Below are 15,900 nucleotides of genomic sequence, written 5' to 3' on the forward strand. Positions count from 1 at the left end.
TCGTCGTGCCATTTAGGGACCGCAATCTTTGAGCAATCTCTGCGAGACCCACTCGGATGCTAACCCAGAGGAGGAGTTAGGCAACATTACGGCTGCATTTCGGACGATTGCCCGACTTTTTAGATATCCGATGCCAGCTGAATTTTAACAGCTCGTTAAGCTCAGCCTGTTAGAAATCCCAAGGCAGTAAATTCTTTTCAGACTAGGTGCTTTAAAATATAGTTATATCTAGGGTTTCTTTATTTAAGTGTTTTCTTTGATTTATTTTATAATTTTTGCTTGCAGTATTTTTACAAACCTGTAAGCCAATAAATAAAAGTTTATTATCTAATTAATTTAATGAGTTTGTTTGTTAAATGTCATACAACAACCTTCTGGGGATTTTTCGGATTGAATGGAAATCATTGATTCAATATTACATTTCAAGCAAAGTTAATAAAAATTACATATTTATATTATTTTAAGCTTTTTCCGCCAAACCCTGTTGGTTTTTGAAACTACCCCAAGGTATCTTAACTTACTGGGTAGAAAGTGACTCTTTTTCTTGGCTTCACTTGCATTCCCAGACAATCTCCTGCAGGGGAACTGTCGCGTCGGCACTCCCCACTATCCGATCGCCATTCCCGGGAGCCGCTCATCTAATCTGTTTGGTGTTAAGTCCAGGCGAGCATGTGTAATTCGATTGTTTACATGCGAATGGCTTTGAAGCGCTTGGCAAAATGACAGCGAAAAGGTGAATCGCAGGAGGAGCCGGCGAATTGAATATATTAAATGAAAGCCAAAGTGGCATGTGCTTGAGTGAAATTTTCTCGAGTGGGAGGGGAAAGGAGTTGCTGTGGCCGCCCGTCAATCTATCATTTCATTAAATACGATCCAGCCCCTGGCCGTTCTTCTGGTTTGTCAGTCAGTTTGTCCGTCTCCTGAGAATTGTGTCGCGGCCCTGACGATGACGGCGAGGATGGAGGCGTCGTCTGGGTTGTCCTGGAAGATGCGTTTCACTCATATCCGGTTAAAAATTCACACCTCAGAACCCGACCGACCGCTCGGGGGTTTCGGGGTTCCAGGGATTGCGGCTGGGACAGGGAACTGCACTCTCTTTCTCACCCTCGCTGCCTTATTCGCTCTGTTGCTGGTGGCGTATTAAATTTCAAGAACTGGAGATGGAAAAGGGGCGAAGGCCGGGGCGGGGCGTAAGTAAATGCCAGAAATCTTGCAGATTCGTGGCGTAAAATTATGAAAATTATGTCTGACACATCCTGCTGTCTGCTTAAGGTCTTTGTTTATCCTGGCTGAGCGGCAAAAAAGGAAGCGCCTCCAACACTCCAAACATGCCACAGACAGGTAATGGCGACAGCAACAACAACAGCAGCAGCGGCAACAACATCACCGCTGGAACCGGTGTTATTTGCATAAGTTGCTCGTGTCTCCGATTCCTTTATGCGACAAAGTTCGCTGCCTAAGTCTTTCGTTTTCTGGGATTTTGTGGGATTTGGTAAAAGGAGTTGGCGGCCCTTGTTGGACAATTGAAAGTGAGAAGTGATCTTAACAGGGCTATATAATAGATATATGCTTACATGTGAAACTATTGAAATTAGTTTTAAATGTTAACTTGCTTGTATATCTAAAATTTCTTGTGTATCTGAATTTTATAAATTTCATATAGATCTTTAGGTAACTATGAGTTGTATAAATAGCTTTCTGAATTAACCTTGAATTCGCTATCTTTAATATAGTTGCAATTATTACGTTTCCACTTTGAACTGTTCATATAAGCAGAAAATGCTTTCGATTGTTTCCTCTTTTAACGATCGTTTCACGGTCGCATAATCTATCAAATGACCGATCCCCAACCATCATCAATTCATTGACTGCGCCCAGTTCGCCGTTTTGGCCTTGCCTGGGTCGCCGCAGCTAATTGAGTCATAGTCGGACCCACATCCACATCCAGATCCCAGACCATTGGCGTCGAGTCAGCGGGAGGAACAACAAACTGAAATTAACCACAATAAAAATATTCGCAATGGCCAGGGACACTCAGGTCCACTCAGACGAGCACCAAAACGAGCAAAATTAAAGATCTGTGTGAGAGCGGGCCACAAATAAAATCCATTAGGTGGCAGGTACCACGATATATGCGGCGATGTCGTGTGAGGATAGCCTGCCCCATCATGGTCTGGGAATCTGGCGAAGTTTCGGCACGGATTTGTCATTGTTAGACGTGGTTTTCGTAGCTGGTATATTCAAAGTTTTTTCCAGGGTTGGGCATCGGTGTGTGTGTGGGTGTTTTATGGCCAAAGTGTCGCTAATTCCAGGAATCTCGACTCAAGGTTAAATCCATTCATAAGCGATTGGCAAAGCTGGTTTCCGGATATGGGAACGGGGATCGCGGCTCTGGCATCTGGGATGTGGATCACACATTTATGGCCATCAAACGGGCCGCCCCGTCCAGGGACCACCCACTGATGTGGCCTCTCCTGATCCGACTGAGCCGCAGTTGCTGATGCAGTTGCAATCGGCATCAAAAGTGTTGCAATGAGGCATTTACAATAGCAAACGAGTTAATTACCACTGCGAGCGGCTCGAACGGATCCAACACATGCCCCGACCTTATAGAGGAGGCCCAGTCTGACAGCTCCGCCTGGGATCGGGATGCCAGGTCGGGACCGGACCGGTGTGGAAGTGGAGTGCTGCTTTGCCAATCTGCCGCATTGATCGAGCAACCGATCTGCGATTGCGTTTGGATCTCGCCTGCCGCTCTTCTTTTAAGCTGAATTTTTACTCTTTTTTTTTTTAGATTTATTTTCTTTATTTGCTGTTGTTTTCTTGCGCCTGCGCGTGTTCAAATTGTCCAAAGCGTAACAATTTAATATTGCTGTGCCAGGTCCAGTGCCAAGTGAACCAAGTTAGCCAAGGAGCAAACAGCAGTCGGCGTCTGCATCTGCATAGCCGGGCCCAAACTGCCACACAAAGATTCACTGAGAGAAGCGCACAACAAGTTCTTAAAAATTAAACTAATAATAGTACTTTTTGAAAAAAAAATAAAGTGTTACTAATAATAAGCAAGTATCTAAAGTTTTTGGACTATCAAAAACATGCACTCTTTATTTCACCACCCAACCGATTTAATGCAAATGAAAATACGATTAAAGACGTGCATTTTTTCAGTGTAGCCGCACATTAACTGCCGGCTGCAACTTGTTGCTGCCACCGCTGCCACTTGCCTCGTTCGCTTCTCCGCGGCAGCATGTTTAACGTATCCGTATACGTATTTCGTATTTTATTTAATTGATTTTTCTGCACCGCACATGCATTGGCCATTAATTCATTTATTTATTTAGCGCTCGCCTTCGACACTGAGCACATCGACTGAGCGAGGATGGTATGGGAATGGGATTGGAATGGTTCGGTGGCACGGAGGAGAGGTGGATTGTCGATGAATTAATCGTGCTTAACACCATTCCTGGCATTTTGTGGCAGTGCCACAGCTCCTAGAAAAGATAGTAGCCGGGACCACGAGGCCACGGAACGGGAGTGGGGGGCTGAATCGGAAGCACTTAGCATTTGTGTATTATGGGACCTGGTCTGGTATGCATGCGTCATTATCGCGCCTTGCATCATTAATAAGGCCAAAAGCAGGCGACCAACACAGCAGAAACACAGCAAAATCCAAAACCCAGGCCAATTCGAAACCGCACAAATAAATGTTTATTCTCGTTGCCGTCGCCGGGCGAAAATTTTGTTGGGATCACCCTCGCACCGTGGGCTCCCCGAGATCGCGGACAGATTTTGGGTTCGTCGCGAAATCTTTCGTCAAGGTCAAGGCTGCCTGCGATACCGATACCGGGACTCAAAGCGAATCCGATGCCGCTCCAGCGAAGGTGATAAATGAAGTGTCTCTGCGCGAAATGCCCACAAATCACACCCGAGTCACAGTCCCCGTTCCGACGAAGTTCAAGTTCGCCTTGAATGCAGAAACGAAGGCAAAATATTGAATATCAGCTAAAAGCATTTCACAATCCGCAACGCCGGCAAGAATTTGCATGAGCCAGCGATTGGACCCGCAAAACAAATAATGAAATAAAAATTAATGTTTTGATGGAACCGAATGACCGCAGCAATTTGTGAACAATCGCATTAACAACAGCACTCCCAAATTTACAACGATCTTGACTTTTGAACTTACAATCTTGAATTGGTTTCTCAATTAGCTCGATTCGGAGAAATATAAAAATTAAATATGAAATCGAAATGAAGTAGTATTCGGTTAATTGCGTAATATAATGATAGCTTTAGTTTTGTTATTTTGAAGACATTCAATCAATGTATTCGAAACCATTATTTTTTGCAAGACAAAAACCAAAAAGATATACCATCAATGTCTTGATGGCTATTTGTTAATTAGCAATCCTGTGCAGCCTATGTATCGCTCCTTGGTCCGCGTACATAATATATATACTATATATAAAATTATATTAATTTAACAGGGAGCAAAACTGCGACAGACAGTCAGAAAAAACAAAAGGATAGAGAGAGACAGAATGAAAGAGAGACGAAAAAAATTCCTACTTAAGTGCTTTTAATTATCCCAAAGAATTCCTTGGTATTCTGAGTTTGGTATCCTTGTTTGTCATCATCGTCATACTTGGCCTGTCTTGGGCCGGGGTTTCGGTTTGGGTATGGGTTTGGGTTTGGGATCGTTCAGAGCTCTGAGATCCGAGTTCTCTGTTCTCCGGTCTTGGGCCTTAAAATTACAGGCGCGTTTGTATGCCCGCTATTCGGTGTTTTTTCTGTTTGCGGCGGCGATCCAGGTTCGGGTTCGGGTTTGGGTTTGGGTTTGGGACCACATCCGAGTCCAGGGTTCCACTTCCATTCAGCCATAAAAGGGGAATAGCAAAGCGATATCTTCGGTGGCAGCAAACGGGGAATGACAGTGGATCGATGCGTGCGCATATGGGCGATACTACAGCGTTTATATGGCGGCCAATTCATATTGCTGGTGAAAGGGAAAGTCAAGGCTTCCCATCCCATGCCCATCTTCCCATCGCACCCTCCCACATCCCCAGGAAACCAGTCTGAGTCATCCGTTAAGAGGAACGGAGTGTGGTGGCGATGCGTTTGGGGAATTCGCTGATTCGGTGGCGACATCAACGGGCGGCATCAGTGGCGGCGGCGGGCACACACAGTGCGTACTTCCTGGAAACCTATCTCTGCCAGACTGAGGTCCCACAATTATGAGCCGCCGTTAGAGCCGGGCTTGCTAACTCCATGCCACAGCCACCAGATGTCAATGAAGCATGCAACTGCCACCGCCGCTTATCGCGTTTGGAGCTTTGGCTTTCTCAAGAGAAATGCCAGTGGTTTGGGCTCGAGGATCGAGGATCGCCGGTGTGCTGGAGATCAAGTTGATTGAAGTGCCTTTCGAAACGGAATACAAACATACGGAGTAGAACGAAAGGCTCTGCTGTAGGAAGTGCAAACACACTGTGAAGGGATGCTACGAAAATATTGTCTTTGGTCTCCCAAAAGGGTCCTTCCATCGCCCTAAAACTGCAAAAATGAACAACGTGGCCGGCACTTCATTGGCCAGAAACACAGGCCAGAGCCAAAAACCAACACACTTGGTGCTCAACACGAGGATGCAGCATGGATGTGGAGGACTGCAGCCAGAGGACGAGGATCGAGAATGGATGGCGGATGGATGGGCCCCCAGCCAAGATGTGCCAAGTCAGCGTGATCTGCGCAAAGTGACGAGTTTTTAATGAATTTGTTTAACTCAGGTCAGGCCCTGGCACCTAGTACTAAGCCACAGACCCTGAGTCTGGCTACAATTCTGATTCTGACCCGAAACAGTGGCTTCATTTCTATGGTATATAACATTTATGGTTTACAATATGAAATATAATTTTCATTTTGTCACACTGGGAAAATAGTAGTTTGAATCCTGATGCGTGATTTAATGGCAGTCTTGTGTAGATACTAATATCCCTGGAACCACTGTGCCCCGCCGTCTGCGGAGATGCTTGAACAGACCCTATCCAAGATGATGGCGCGACAGTCGAGGTCGCAGGCACAGTCCGTGGCAAGTGGCGATGATGGGGATGTGGATATGGATGTGACTGCGACTGTGGCTATGACTCTGGATGATGCGGTTGATGCCGAGCTCAAGTGCGGCTGAGACTAGGACCTGTGTGGATGGAGGCGCTGACGGCCCGTGACGATATCCCAGGGCGAGGTGCCAGGAGATAAAGCAGATACTGCAGATACTGGGTGCAGTGAGTGAGTTCCTGCCTCTTGAGGTCGTCCAAGTCGTCATCGTCAGCGACGACGCCAGCGTCTGGGTCTAGGATGAGTGGTCTGGAATCTAGCAGAGCAAACAAAGGCAGCTAACACTCGAGCTCCATCTAGTTTCCGATTGTCCAGTCCAATGGGAGCGAAAGGAGGCGGCGGAGTACCAGCCCGTGTCTCATGTCCTTCACAGTTCACTTTCGTTGACCACAAGGCGACGTCCAACGCTTTTTTTACTTCATTTTTCCGCTGGCTGCTCTCTGTTTGCTCCTCTTGTGTTCAACAAAATGTTCCAAATTGTTGCGCACTGCAAACATCCGAGGAATTTGCGCTTAACAAACTTCGCCAAATGCTTTCCGTTTCAGTTTCTGCACCGGGCAAAAAATAAATTTCAAGTGGTTTTTTATATATAATAATACAGTACGTAAAATTGACCTTATATAAAATACATATAAATATTAAAGAGAAATTTACTTTTAATACATAATCTCAACACATTATAATTTAGTGAGCGCCACATACCACATTCAACAATAAGTTTTCACTCTCTGCTCACCTCTGACCGATTCATTTTTCATTTCCAAACCGTTAACTCGACCTTAAATTAATTTTGATTTCAGTGTGTTTCCCCGTTCCTTTGCTTTATTTTTTTCGGAGGTTCTTTGGCTGTTCGTTTCGGCTGAAATTTATACGCAGCCTGCAAATAATTAAAACGAGAGCTGTGCCGCCGCAAAGTGTCTCTTTCGTGAGCATGTGTGTGTTTCCCACAACGAAAGACTTAGGCAACGAACTTGGTCGGGGCAGCCATCAGCAGGCAATCAGGGAAGACAGGGCACAGTTATACGCTCGTTTCATAATAGATCATTTTTCAAAGAGTTCAGCTCTCTGTCAGGTATTTGTTTAATTCGATTAACCTCTGGGCTCGGCGCTGGCCACAAAATAACTATAACGCGACCACCAGCGGTTCGTTGGTTCCCACCATATTGGCAAGAGCCAGTTGGAAATGAAATCTATAAAACATAGCTTCAACGAGTTCCAATTTATCATCAAAACAGACATTAATTTTACACACATCCAAAGAAAAGAGCTGAGCTGAGCTGAGCTCAGCCACCCGGTTGTTTTCATGCCTCGAAACGAGCCACAAAAATTAATGTTAATTAATTTGACTTAAACTGACGATTTCAACAGACACATTACTGCGGGGCATTTGGCAAATAAAAAGCCACAATAATAGCAACAAATCAAAATGGTGCCGAGACGACTTTAAGCGGCGAAATTCCCAATTGATGGCGCTCCACTGATAATGTTCGATTCACAAACAAAATCCAACTTAAAAGCTTTTTCAAAAAGACATCAAATTCGATTGGCGCATAATTAACTTGTGCATTGTGCGGTTCCGAATGGAAATTTCATCCATTGGTTTTTATGTTTTGTTGGCTGGCGTATAATACCGCCGATTTCTGGTTCGATCAGTGCGCCAACACTGCAAATTCAATTAGGCCCGAACATGCTCTCACTTTATTAAATTAAACTGCAACCGAAAATCGTGAGCCCAATTCTGAGTCAAAACCAGGTTGTATCTTTTACCTGTTTACTCACTCTCTCTCTCTCCTTCTCTCCCTTACTCTCGCTCTCTCTCTCTCTCACGCAGACACTGAAGAATGCAGCGGGCTGAAGTTGTTGTTATCTTCGTTCTGCCGTAGCCTCGTCTTCCCGATTCTTCCGAGTCTTCGGAGCGAAGTCTTCTCAGATCGCGACTCTGTCCTCAGGCCCGAGTAGAAATTCTCTAAGCACGCTGTCAAGTTATGTCTACATTCCTTGATCATATTTTTTCCAACTGTTTTCATACCTCCTACTTGCGCCAGTAAGGGGTATATGGATTTCGGATACAAATAACCAGTCAATGCCGATTTAAATATTTATTTAGCATATCAATACAGGGCGTTTCAGAGCCTCTTCAGATTTATAATAGTCGTGCCCTTAAGATAGCCAATAATTATAATTTTCATGTCACTCTAAAAGCGTTTCGTATCAGTTTTATGGCTCAGTGTTAGCAGTAATGGGCTCTTAGCTGTAAAATATAAGTTTCTGGTCATAAACGATATAAAGCTGATCTCTAAAAGTGTCAAGTTAATCAGAGGAAATGCTATTGATATCGGCATTTTAAGTATATGGCCTTAGGCAAGCTGATATCGCCTCACTTTCTATGCATTATATTTTAACCAATTTATCATAGAGATCTAGAATATTAGTGGATATCGTATTGTCGATTCCTTAAATATCGCATTCCTACTTCAGTTCTTCTCTTCTTTCTGCCTTCGTTCTTTTGGATGGTTCACTCCTTGGGTATTTCGTTTGTCTCTGAAATACTCTCCCTTCTCCTTTTTGTCTCCTCCGAATAATGATGATAATCCTGAGGGGTCTGTATTCCTCTCTATTTCTCACACGTTGTTCAAAACATCCAAAACGTTTTAATCCAGCGGCACAGATATATTTTCCATTCTCTAAAATATTTAAATTGGGTGCTTCTTAACTATTTATAATCCATTAAAAAGAAACGAGATAACACTTCACACTAGAAGCAATGTGTCATTTGATATATTTTGCCAATTTATCAATGATAAAAGCTAATTTTGCTAAGAGTAAAATTTTGAATGTATCAAACCAAATCCATTGGGAATTTCTGCAACTTATTATTTACCAGTCGCATAATCCATATTAAGCTGACAATTCCATCCTCATTTACATAAAAAGATGCCCCGACTCACATTAAAGTGTTTGTTGACTTAACTTAGTTATGTTCATGTTTTATGTTTTTTAGGACAGCCATAAAAATGTTGTTTTGATTTCAGGATCCTGCTTTTCCGGGCGGCAGTTCCTTGTAATGCTCGTGAGCGGTTTTCCCACTACGCTATCGTAATATCGTAACCCTTTCCTGGCTCCTCGCACTGCCACCTCTTTAAGGCAAATTCTAGTTTCTTAATGTGGCGCAGCAAATGTGCCGCTTTGAGCATTAAAATCAACAGAGGCAGCCACAAACTCGCACTCTAAAAAGCCTCCCACAGAATGCGCTCTACCTCTCTCTTCGCTCTCCCTCTCTCTGACTGCAAACATTTCTCAAAAGGTGTTTTTGTCGCTCAGGTAAATTGAGTGAAAATCCAGAGTGTAAATATACATACATGAGTTTCTACATGGCCGTGTCAAATAATACGCACGTGTATTTTTAGTGGTAATAGAATAGATCGCTTCAGCTGAATGGGTTTTTATAATTTTGGGTGCAATCTGATTTGAATTGAAATTGCCCAATAAAGTGCTCCATTGCATATACCTTATGGAAAAATTCAAGCGTTACTGGCTTTAGTTAGTAAAATGTGTCGCAAATACCACATCTTTTGGGCTTTAGCTCCATTTATGGCTATTTCACTTGCCGGCGGAGAACCAAAAAAGGTAAGGTATCATCATGTTTTAAAGCATATTTTGTTTTCATAATAGTATTTAACATTATGATAGCTTATTTTATTTCCCCTTTACACAGCTCATAGTATTTGATACCATAGACTGTGCAATCAAGAGCAGTGTCTTCTCAAAGGTTGTGTGTCAGCTGTATTCCCGGACGGAATTTACTGTCTTTTTGACCGTTGGCGAAAAGAAGCAAGCTGACAAGGTGTATGGAGCTTGCGAAGTAAAACTCTATCCGAAAAGGCAGAAAAAGATAACTAGGATAAATAACCTAAGATTGGACTTTTGTCAACTGAAGAAGCATTCCGAATCGCGCTCAGTGCTGGGAATGTACTACTTAGCAATTCGCAGATCTATAGTCGGCTTTCCCAAAAAGTGTCCCTTCAAAAAGGTGTGTGTACATTTAGAACGTTGGTACCTTTTCTTTAATTGATTTGCTTCTAGAACACTACATATGGAATAAATCGATTGCATTTTGACTGGCAAGAAGTTCCGCAATATCTACCCGAAGCTAATTACACTTTTAGGGGAAAGATTTATGCCAACGATGAGTTGGGACTCGAGATCAAGCTGGCTGGCGGCTATTTTGAAGTTGCCAACGATGCTGCCTATAGTAAGCCCCTACTGTGAATGTGCATAAAACTTATGGACATTAAAAAAGTAACTGTCTAAATAATTTTAATATGGGAGTTAGCTCTGTACTTAAACCCAATAATTTAATCTATTCAGTTAATTACTAATTAATTAAGTGTGGAAAAAAACACAATTTTTGCACATTCCCTGTAATTGAGTTTGTTGAGATCCACCCAATGCTTAACTTAATAATTAAAATCGGATAAAATAATTTAGTTGGTTGGTTGGTCTTAAAACTATTTTATTATTTCTTGGCAGAGAGAGAGAGAGAGTCCATGTAGACAGAGCGCAGCTTGAATTCAAAGAGCGCAGTGGCTTTCACTCAACTCAAACTCAAAACCGGCAAGATTCGAAAAGGATCCGTGCTAAAGCCACAAAAGAGAGAGAGAGAGAACGACTTGTGAGAGCCAGATCGAGTCGGCCGCGTGTCTTTAACTAAGCCCGGCGAGAGCATCTCGTCGCCCAGTCTGTCAGCGAATCTCGAAGCGAGCGGTACGCAGGCGCGCAGTCGCACATCCGTCAGCATAGCAAACGCCAGAAACCAACACCTTTAGTTCCGATTCAGATATAGTGCGACAATCTAAACACGCGTTCGCACACCAACCACATCGCGGTGCAAAACGAGAAAGAGGCGCGAGGCAAGAAGGAGTGCAAACATATGTATGGACAGCGAAATAAATAAAGCGGAGGCATAAAAATTCCTCACATCGTTCGGTGCGCAGCGACGAAGATCGAATGCGGACAAAAAGGCTAAAATACAGCGAGGCCAAATAAAAGCGATTCCGCAGCCAAGTCGAAGGTGCTCCGAGTGGAGTGGCCAAGGTGCGAGACAAGAAATTAAATTGATAAAGCCTAAAAAGCGGAGCCTAGGACTTTGTCCTCTCCCTCGGCCCTAACAAAAGCAACAAAACCAAGAAACAAACAAACAAACCAACACACACACAAACTTGTCGCGTTGTTTGCTCGGCGCGGGCAATTATCGGGCGAATATCGGGAATCTGGGAATTCGAGTGCGAAGCAACCCCACCAGAGTGTTAAAGTGTGTGCCAATGTGTGTGTGTGTGCGAGTGTGCATATAGTGTGTGTATCGCTTAGCTGGTGTGGCAAATAGCTCAGAGCCACGAAATTGCTTTTATCGGCGCACCAAATCGCGCCGCCAACTGCTCAAGTCCAGAAATTAAAAACAAAAAGAGAAACTGTTCGGTTCGTTTGGCCGAAGGGCCAGCTAGCCATCTCGCAAAATATTAGCCCGCCGGGCTCACAACGCCAGCAAACAAACAAACAAACGGCCAGCACAAAAATGTATAATAAAAAATTACAGCAAGTGATCGTGCAGAAAATAGATCGATAAACCCAAACCCCAAACCCCCAAACCCAAAACGAACTCGAACCCGAAATCTGACAAAAAAAAAAAACCGAAACGCGAAAAAGCGACGCGGTCCAGCGGAGAGTATAAAAATAAATAAACGAGCGACGATCAGCGAGCGATCAAGGAGCTAAAGCAGGAGGAGCACGTTTCTGGGTTTTTGTTTCAATTTCAATTGTGGAAATCGTAGAGGAAAAATTCGAACCGGTCCCCGCCGAGAGTCGCCAACGAGGAGCGGAGGACGCAGCCAGCAACCGAGAACGAACCACCGATATTTATTAAACAAAGACAGAAATTAATTTCACGATTTTGTGAGGCACCACAGCAATACAGCAAGACAGCACCACCACCCCTTTCGCTCCATGAGCGGCTTGAACTTTGAGCCTGAGGTCTGGGCTTCCACAGGGAACTAGGGATCGGGATCTTCGGCCCGCCGGCAAAATGTACGACATCAAGCGCCTGGAAGCGGGACAACAGAAACTACAGCAAGCACAGCAACCACTGGGCCTTGACCTGAGCGGCCAGCAACAGCAACTCACCTGCAGCGTGATCACAGCGCCCGAGCATCGGGCTAATCCCAATCCCAGCTCCATTTCGCAATCCAACCCCAGCGAGGCCACCCACATGACTCTGTTGACGCTGCGCCGGCGCCGTTCGCTGCAGCGACGCGCCTGCCTCCTGAGCATCCTCGCCGCCTTCGTCTTTGGCATGGCACTGGGCGTGGTTGTGCCCATGTTCGGCCTGCCCCGCCATCAGGACTCCCCGCCAGATCTGCCGGAGGAACAGATACAGATGGTTGCCGTGGAGCCGCTGAGCAGCTACCGCGTGGAGTTCATTAAGGAGACGGATGAGCTGAGTGCCGAGCAGGTATTCCGCAATGCCTTCCATCTGGAGCAGGACAAGGATGCTCCGGACTCGATGGTGGTGAAGAAGCTGGACACCAACGACGGCAGCATCAAGGAGTTTCATGTGCAGCGCACAGCCAGCGGTCGATATCGCAAGGGTCCGGAGAGAAGACTGTCCAAGCAGATGCCGGAGAGGATGCAGACACAAGAGACCCCTCGTGCTCCGACGAGCTCGCCCACAAATCCTACCAGTGAGCATCAAGCGGGACTCATTGAGGAGGATGTCTATTGGGGTCCCACTGTGGAGCAGGCTCTGCCCAAGGGATTCGCAGCCAAGGATCAAGTCTCTTGGGAACGCTTCGTGGGAGAGCAGGGCCGAGTAGTTCGCCTGGAGCAGGGATGCGGAAGAATGCAGAACCGCATGGTGGTCTTTGCGGATGGAACAAGAGCCTGTGCCCGCTACCGCCAGAATACGGATCAGATTCAGGGCGAGATATTCAGCTACTACTTGGGCCAGCTCTTGAACATAAGCAATCTGGCCCCGAGTGCCGCCACCGTGGTGGACACCAGTACGCCCAATTGGGCCGCTGCCCTGGGCGACATTACACAGGCGCAGTGGAAGGAGCGCCGACCAGTGGTGCTGACCCGCTGGCTGTCCGATCTGGAGCCGGCTGGGATACCACAGCCCTTCCAGCCGCTGGAGCGGCATCTCAACAAACACGACGTCTGGAACCTGACGCGGCACATGCAATCCGAAAGGCAAGCGCAGTCGCAGCCGCACGGATTACTCAAGCGGTTGGGGGCTGCCAGTTCGCCCGGCTCCGCTCATCAATCAAACGCGATTGAGGAGACAGGAACAGGAACCGAAACGGCCAACGGAGCGCTGGTGCAGCGACTAATTGAATTGGCACAATGGTCCGATTTAATCGTCTTCGATTACCTGATCGCGAACCTCGATCGCGTGGTTAATAACCTGTACAACTTTCAATGGAACGCCGACATCATGGCCGCGCCGGCGCACAACCTTGCCCGCCAGTCCGCCTCGCAGCTGCTCGTCTTCCTGGACAACGAAAGCGGCCTGCTGCACGGCTACCGGCTGCTGAAGAAGTACGAGGCATACCACAGCCTCCTGCTCGACAACCTGTGCGTCTTCCGGCGGCCCACAATCGACGCCCTGCGACGTTTGCGGGCGGCGGGTGCGGGACGCCGGCTGCGTGACCTCTTCGAGCGGACGACCAGCGCCGGAGTGCGGGATGTTTTACCTTCCCTGCCGGACAAGTCCGTGAAAATCCTGGTGGAGCGCATCGATCGGGTGCTGGGCCAGGTGCAGAAGTGCCAGGGCAGCTAATGAATCGATTGCATCAGCCCTTGCCCCCAAACACGACTGATAAGCTGTTAGTACCGAAGCAGCAGTGGGTGCATCTTCACCTGGATTGGGATTGCAGTAGTCAAGGGGTCAGTGGCTTTGGTGGGGTTATATTTTAAAAAGGGGTTCTAGAAAATTGTTATCATATAAAATGGAAACTTATAAATTGTAATCAGTGGGAGTCTTTTAAAGCATATTCAATGAGCCACTGACCCAAGGAGATCCGAGTATTAAGGGGTGATCCACTAAAATACCTAACTTGTAAATGCCAGACTCTATCCATGAGTATTAAGCTTACCTATCCGTAAATGTATCTGTATAAACTAAGCCTAGCTAGCGTTAACAATGTGTGTGATATTTGTCTAAGGAACCAGACTAAGTAGATTTCATTTTACCTTTACAACCAATAAACCACAAATATACCGAACGAAATGCGCCAGTCGAATGTCACTTTGAAATATGGAAAAGCATCCAACAGATGCAGATGCAGATGCAGATACACGAGTATCTGGCTATCTGAGCACGCCTGCGCCTGTGAGAACTTACATAGTCATGACAATAAATTGTCATTGATCTTTTTTTGCAGGTGAGATGGAGTCGGAGATGGAGATGGAACTTGCCACATAATGCAGGCTCCACTTCCAGATGCACACACACACACTCACACACTTATACATGGCCAGCGAATGGAGTTGGGGACTGAATCTTGTGCTGCTTTTCATAATATCTTCATAAGCATTTGAGAGCCGCCTCTCTCACTTGGTTCTCCCGATCCCAAGATTCTCGAGTGCAGAAAGATGAAGCCCCGCCAGAGCCAGTTCCAGATACTTTCCACACAGTCTCTCATACACACACATACACATAAGCATACGAAAACACACACTGGCGATCGGGGCCTGAGATACACGCTCTTGTGGATACAACGTCTCCATCGAACCCGAACCCCCCTGCCTGCCCACCGCCGCCCCTGTCTGACTTTAAGATTTAAGATCGCTGCTCATTAAGTGCGTCCGCGTGTCTCAGCGACAAGATGCTGGGAATCTCTTGCCTCCCTGTCGCACGTTTTGCATCTGATTTCGCTGCGTATATTTTATTGGACACCAGAGTAGTTCACGTAAATAAAAATGAAATGAACCAAGTGGGGCTCCAGCAAGGAGGTGCTCTTGGCCATGGCAATGGCAATAGCGATGGCGATGGCCACTCGGCGGATAGTTATCCCCGTGTGCTAACTACCAAAAAATGTGGCTCAGCCGAGAGTTAATCAACTCACGCTTCAGCTGAGCGCAGATATTTTGATAACCCGTTTCGGACGCGCCAGATAAAGTAACTCCAGCAGAGTGAAAGAGCGCAGCGTTCGGCTAGTTTAATAAATATATCAAATAACCTAAAGACGTGTTAGGGAACTTGTGACTTTAACACGTTCTCCACTTCTGGCCCGGCCACAAAACCCATTTTCGAATATCGTCTTACCTTTTCGGTTCGCTCCGGGCCGTACAATGTAGCTTGCAGGTTCTTGCAGGGGGACTGGGCAAGTCGGGATCTCGGCATCTCTCCAGAATGAAACCATAATAAAACCATATAATTGAGATGGTCGGAGGAACGTAGGAGCCGGCATAGAGCAACCTGAGACAACGCATCGTCTCGCAGATCTGTGCGCCCACCAACCGCGTCTTTGTTTACATTTTACAGTTTACGCCATTTATGGCCCAAAAACTGCAAACGACAAACAAGTGTGCCAACATCTACGGCTTAGCTTTATGAACTTATTAATGCTGGCGAATGAAATCAAAACGCTTTACGACCAGATCATAAGACACTCTAGGGCACCGTAAATCGTAATGCCACTAATGCCAATCCCTCACTTCTAATTGCCACTCGAAGACGGATGTCAAAAGTTCTGGAATTCTCTGAATCATCATCATCATCCAAGGTTCTGATCGACATAT

The 15,900-nt window shown here is 45.9% G+C and overlaps 2 protein-coding genes across 2 annotated transcripts; both read left to right on the forward strand.

Moving 5' to 3' along the window:
- The first annotated feature begins 8,730 nt into the window (after window positions 1-8,730).
- LOC120284433 lies at window positions 8,731-10,574 on the forward strand. The gene is made up of 3 exons (XM_039292193.1): window positions 8,731-9,732; window positions 9,821-10,135; window positions 10,189-10,574. Exons 1-3 carry the CDS (start codon window positions 9,655-9,657, stop codon window positions 10,372-10,374), a joined length of 579 nt encoding a protein of 192 aa, XP_039148127.1. The 5' UTR covers window positions 8,731-9,654; the 3' UTR covers window positions 10,375-10,574.
- Window positions 10,575-10,798: 224 nt separating this feature from the next.
- LOC6740743 (extracellular serine/threonine protein kinase four-jointed) lies at window positions 10,799-14,386 on the forward strand. The gene has a single exon (XM_039291670.1). It carries the CDS (start codon window positions 12,185-12,187, stop codon window positions 13,934-13,936), a length of 1,752 nt encoding a protein of 583 aa, XP_039147604.1. The 5' UTR covers window positions 10,799-12,184; the 3' UTR covers window positions 13,937-14,386.
- Window positions 14,387-15,900: the final 1,514 nt, after the last annotated feature.

This window comes from Drosophila simulans, chromosome 2R, assembly GCF_016746395.2.
Source record: "Drosophila simulans strain w501 chromosome 2R, Prin_Dsim_3.1, whole genome shotgun sequence".
Lineage (NCBI taxonomy): Eukaryota > Metazoa > Arthropoda > Insecta > Diptera > Drosophilidae > Drosophila > Drosophila simulans.

What these genes read in the sequence shown, in the direction of transcription:
- LOC6740743 (XM_039291670.1), top strand. Translation starts at nt 12,185, where the DNA reads ATGTACGACATCAAGCGCCTGGAAGCGGGACAACAGAAACTACAGCAA.
- LOC120284433 (XM_039292193.1), top strand. Translation starts at nt 9,655, where the DNA reads ATGTGTCGCAAATACCACATCTTTTGGGCTTTAGCTCCATTTATGGCT. An exon ending in CCGGCGGAGAACCAAAAAAG is followed by an intron (nt 9,733 to 9,820) that starts GTAAGGTATCAT and finishes CCCTTTACACAG; the next exon opens with CTCATAGTATTTGATACCAT. An exon ending in AAAAGTGTCCCTTCAAAAAG is followed by an intron (nt 10,136 to 10,188) that starts GTGTGTGTACAT and finishes ATTTGCTTCTAG; the next exon opens with AACACTACATATGGAATAAA.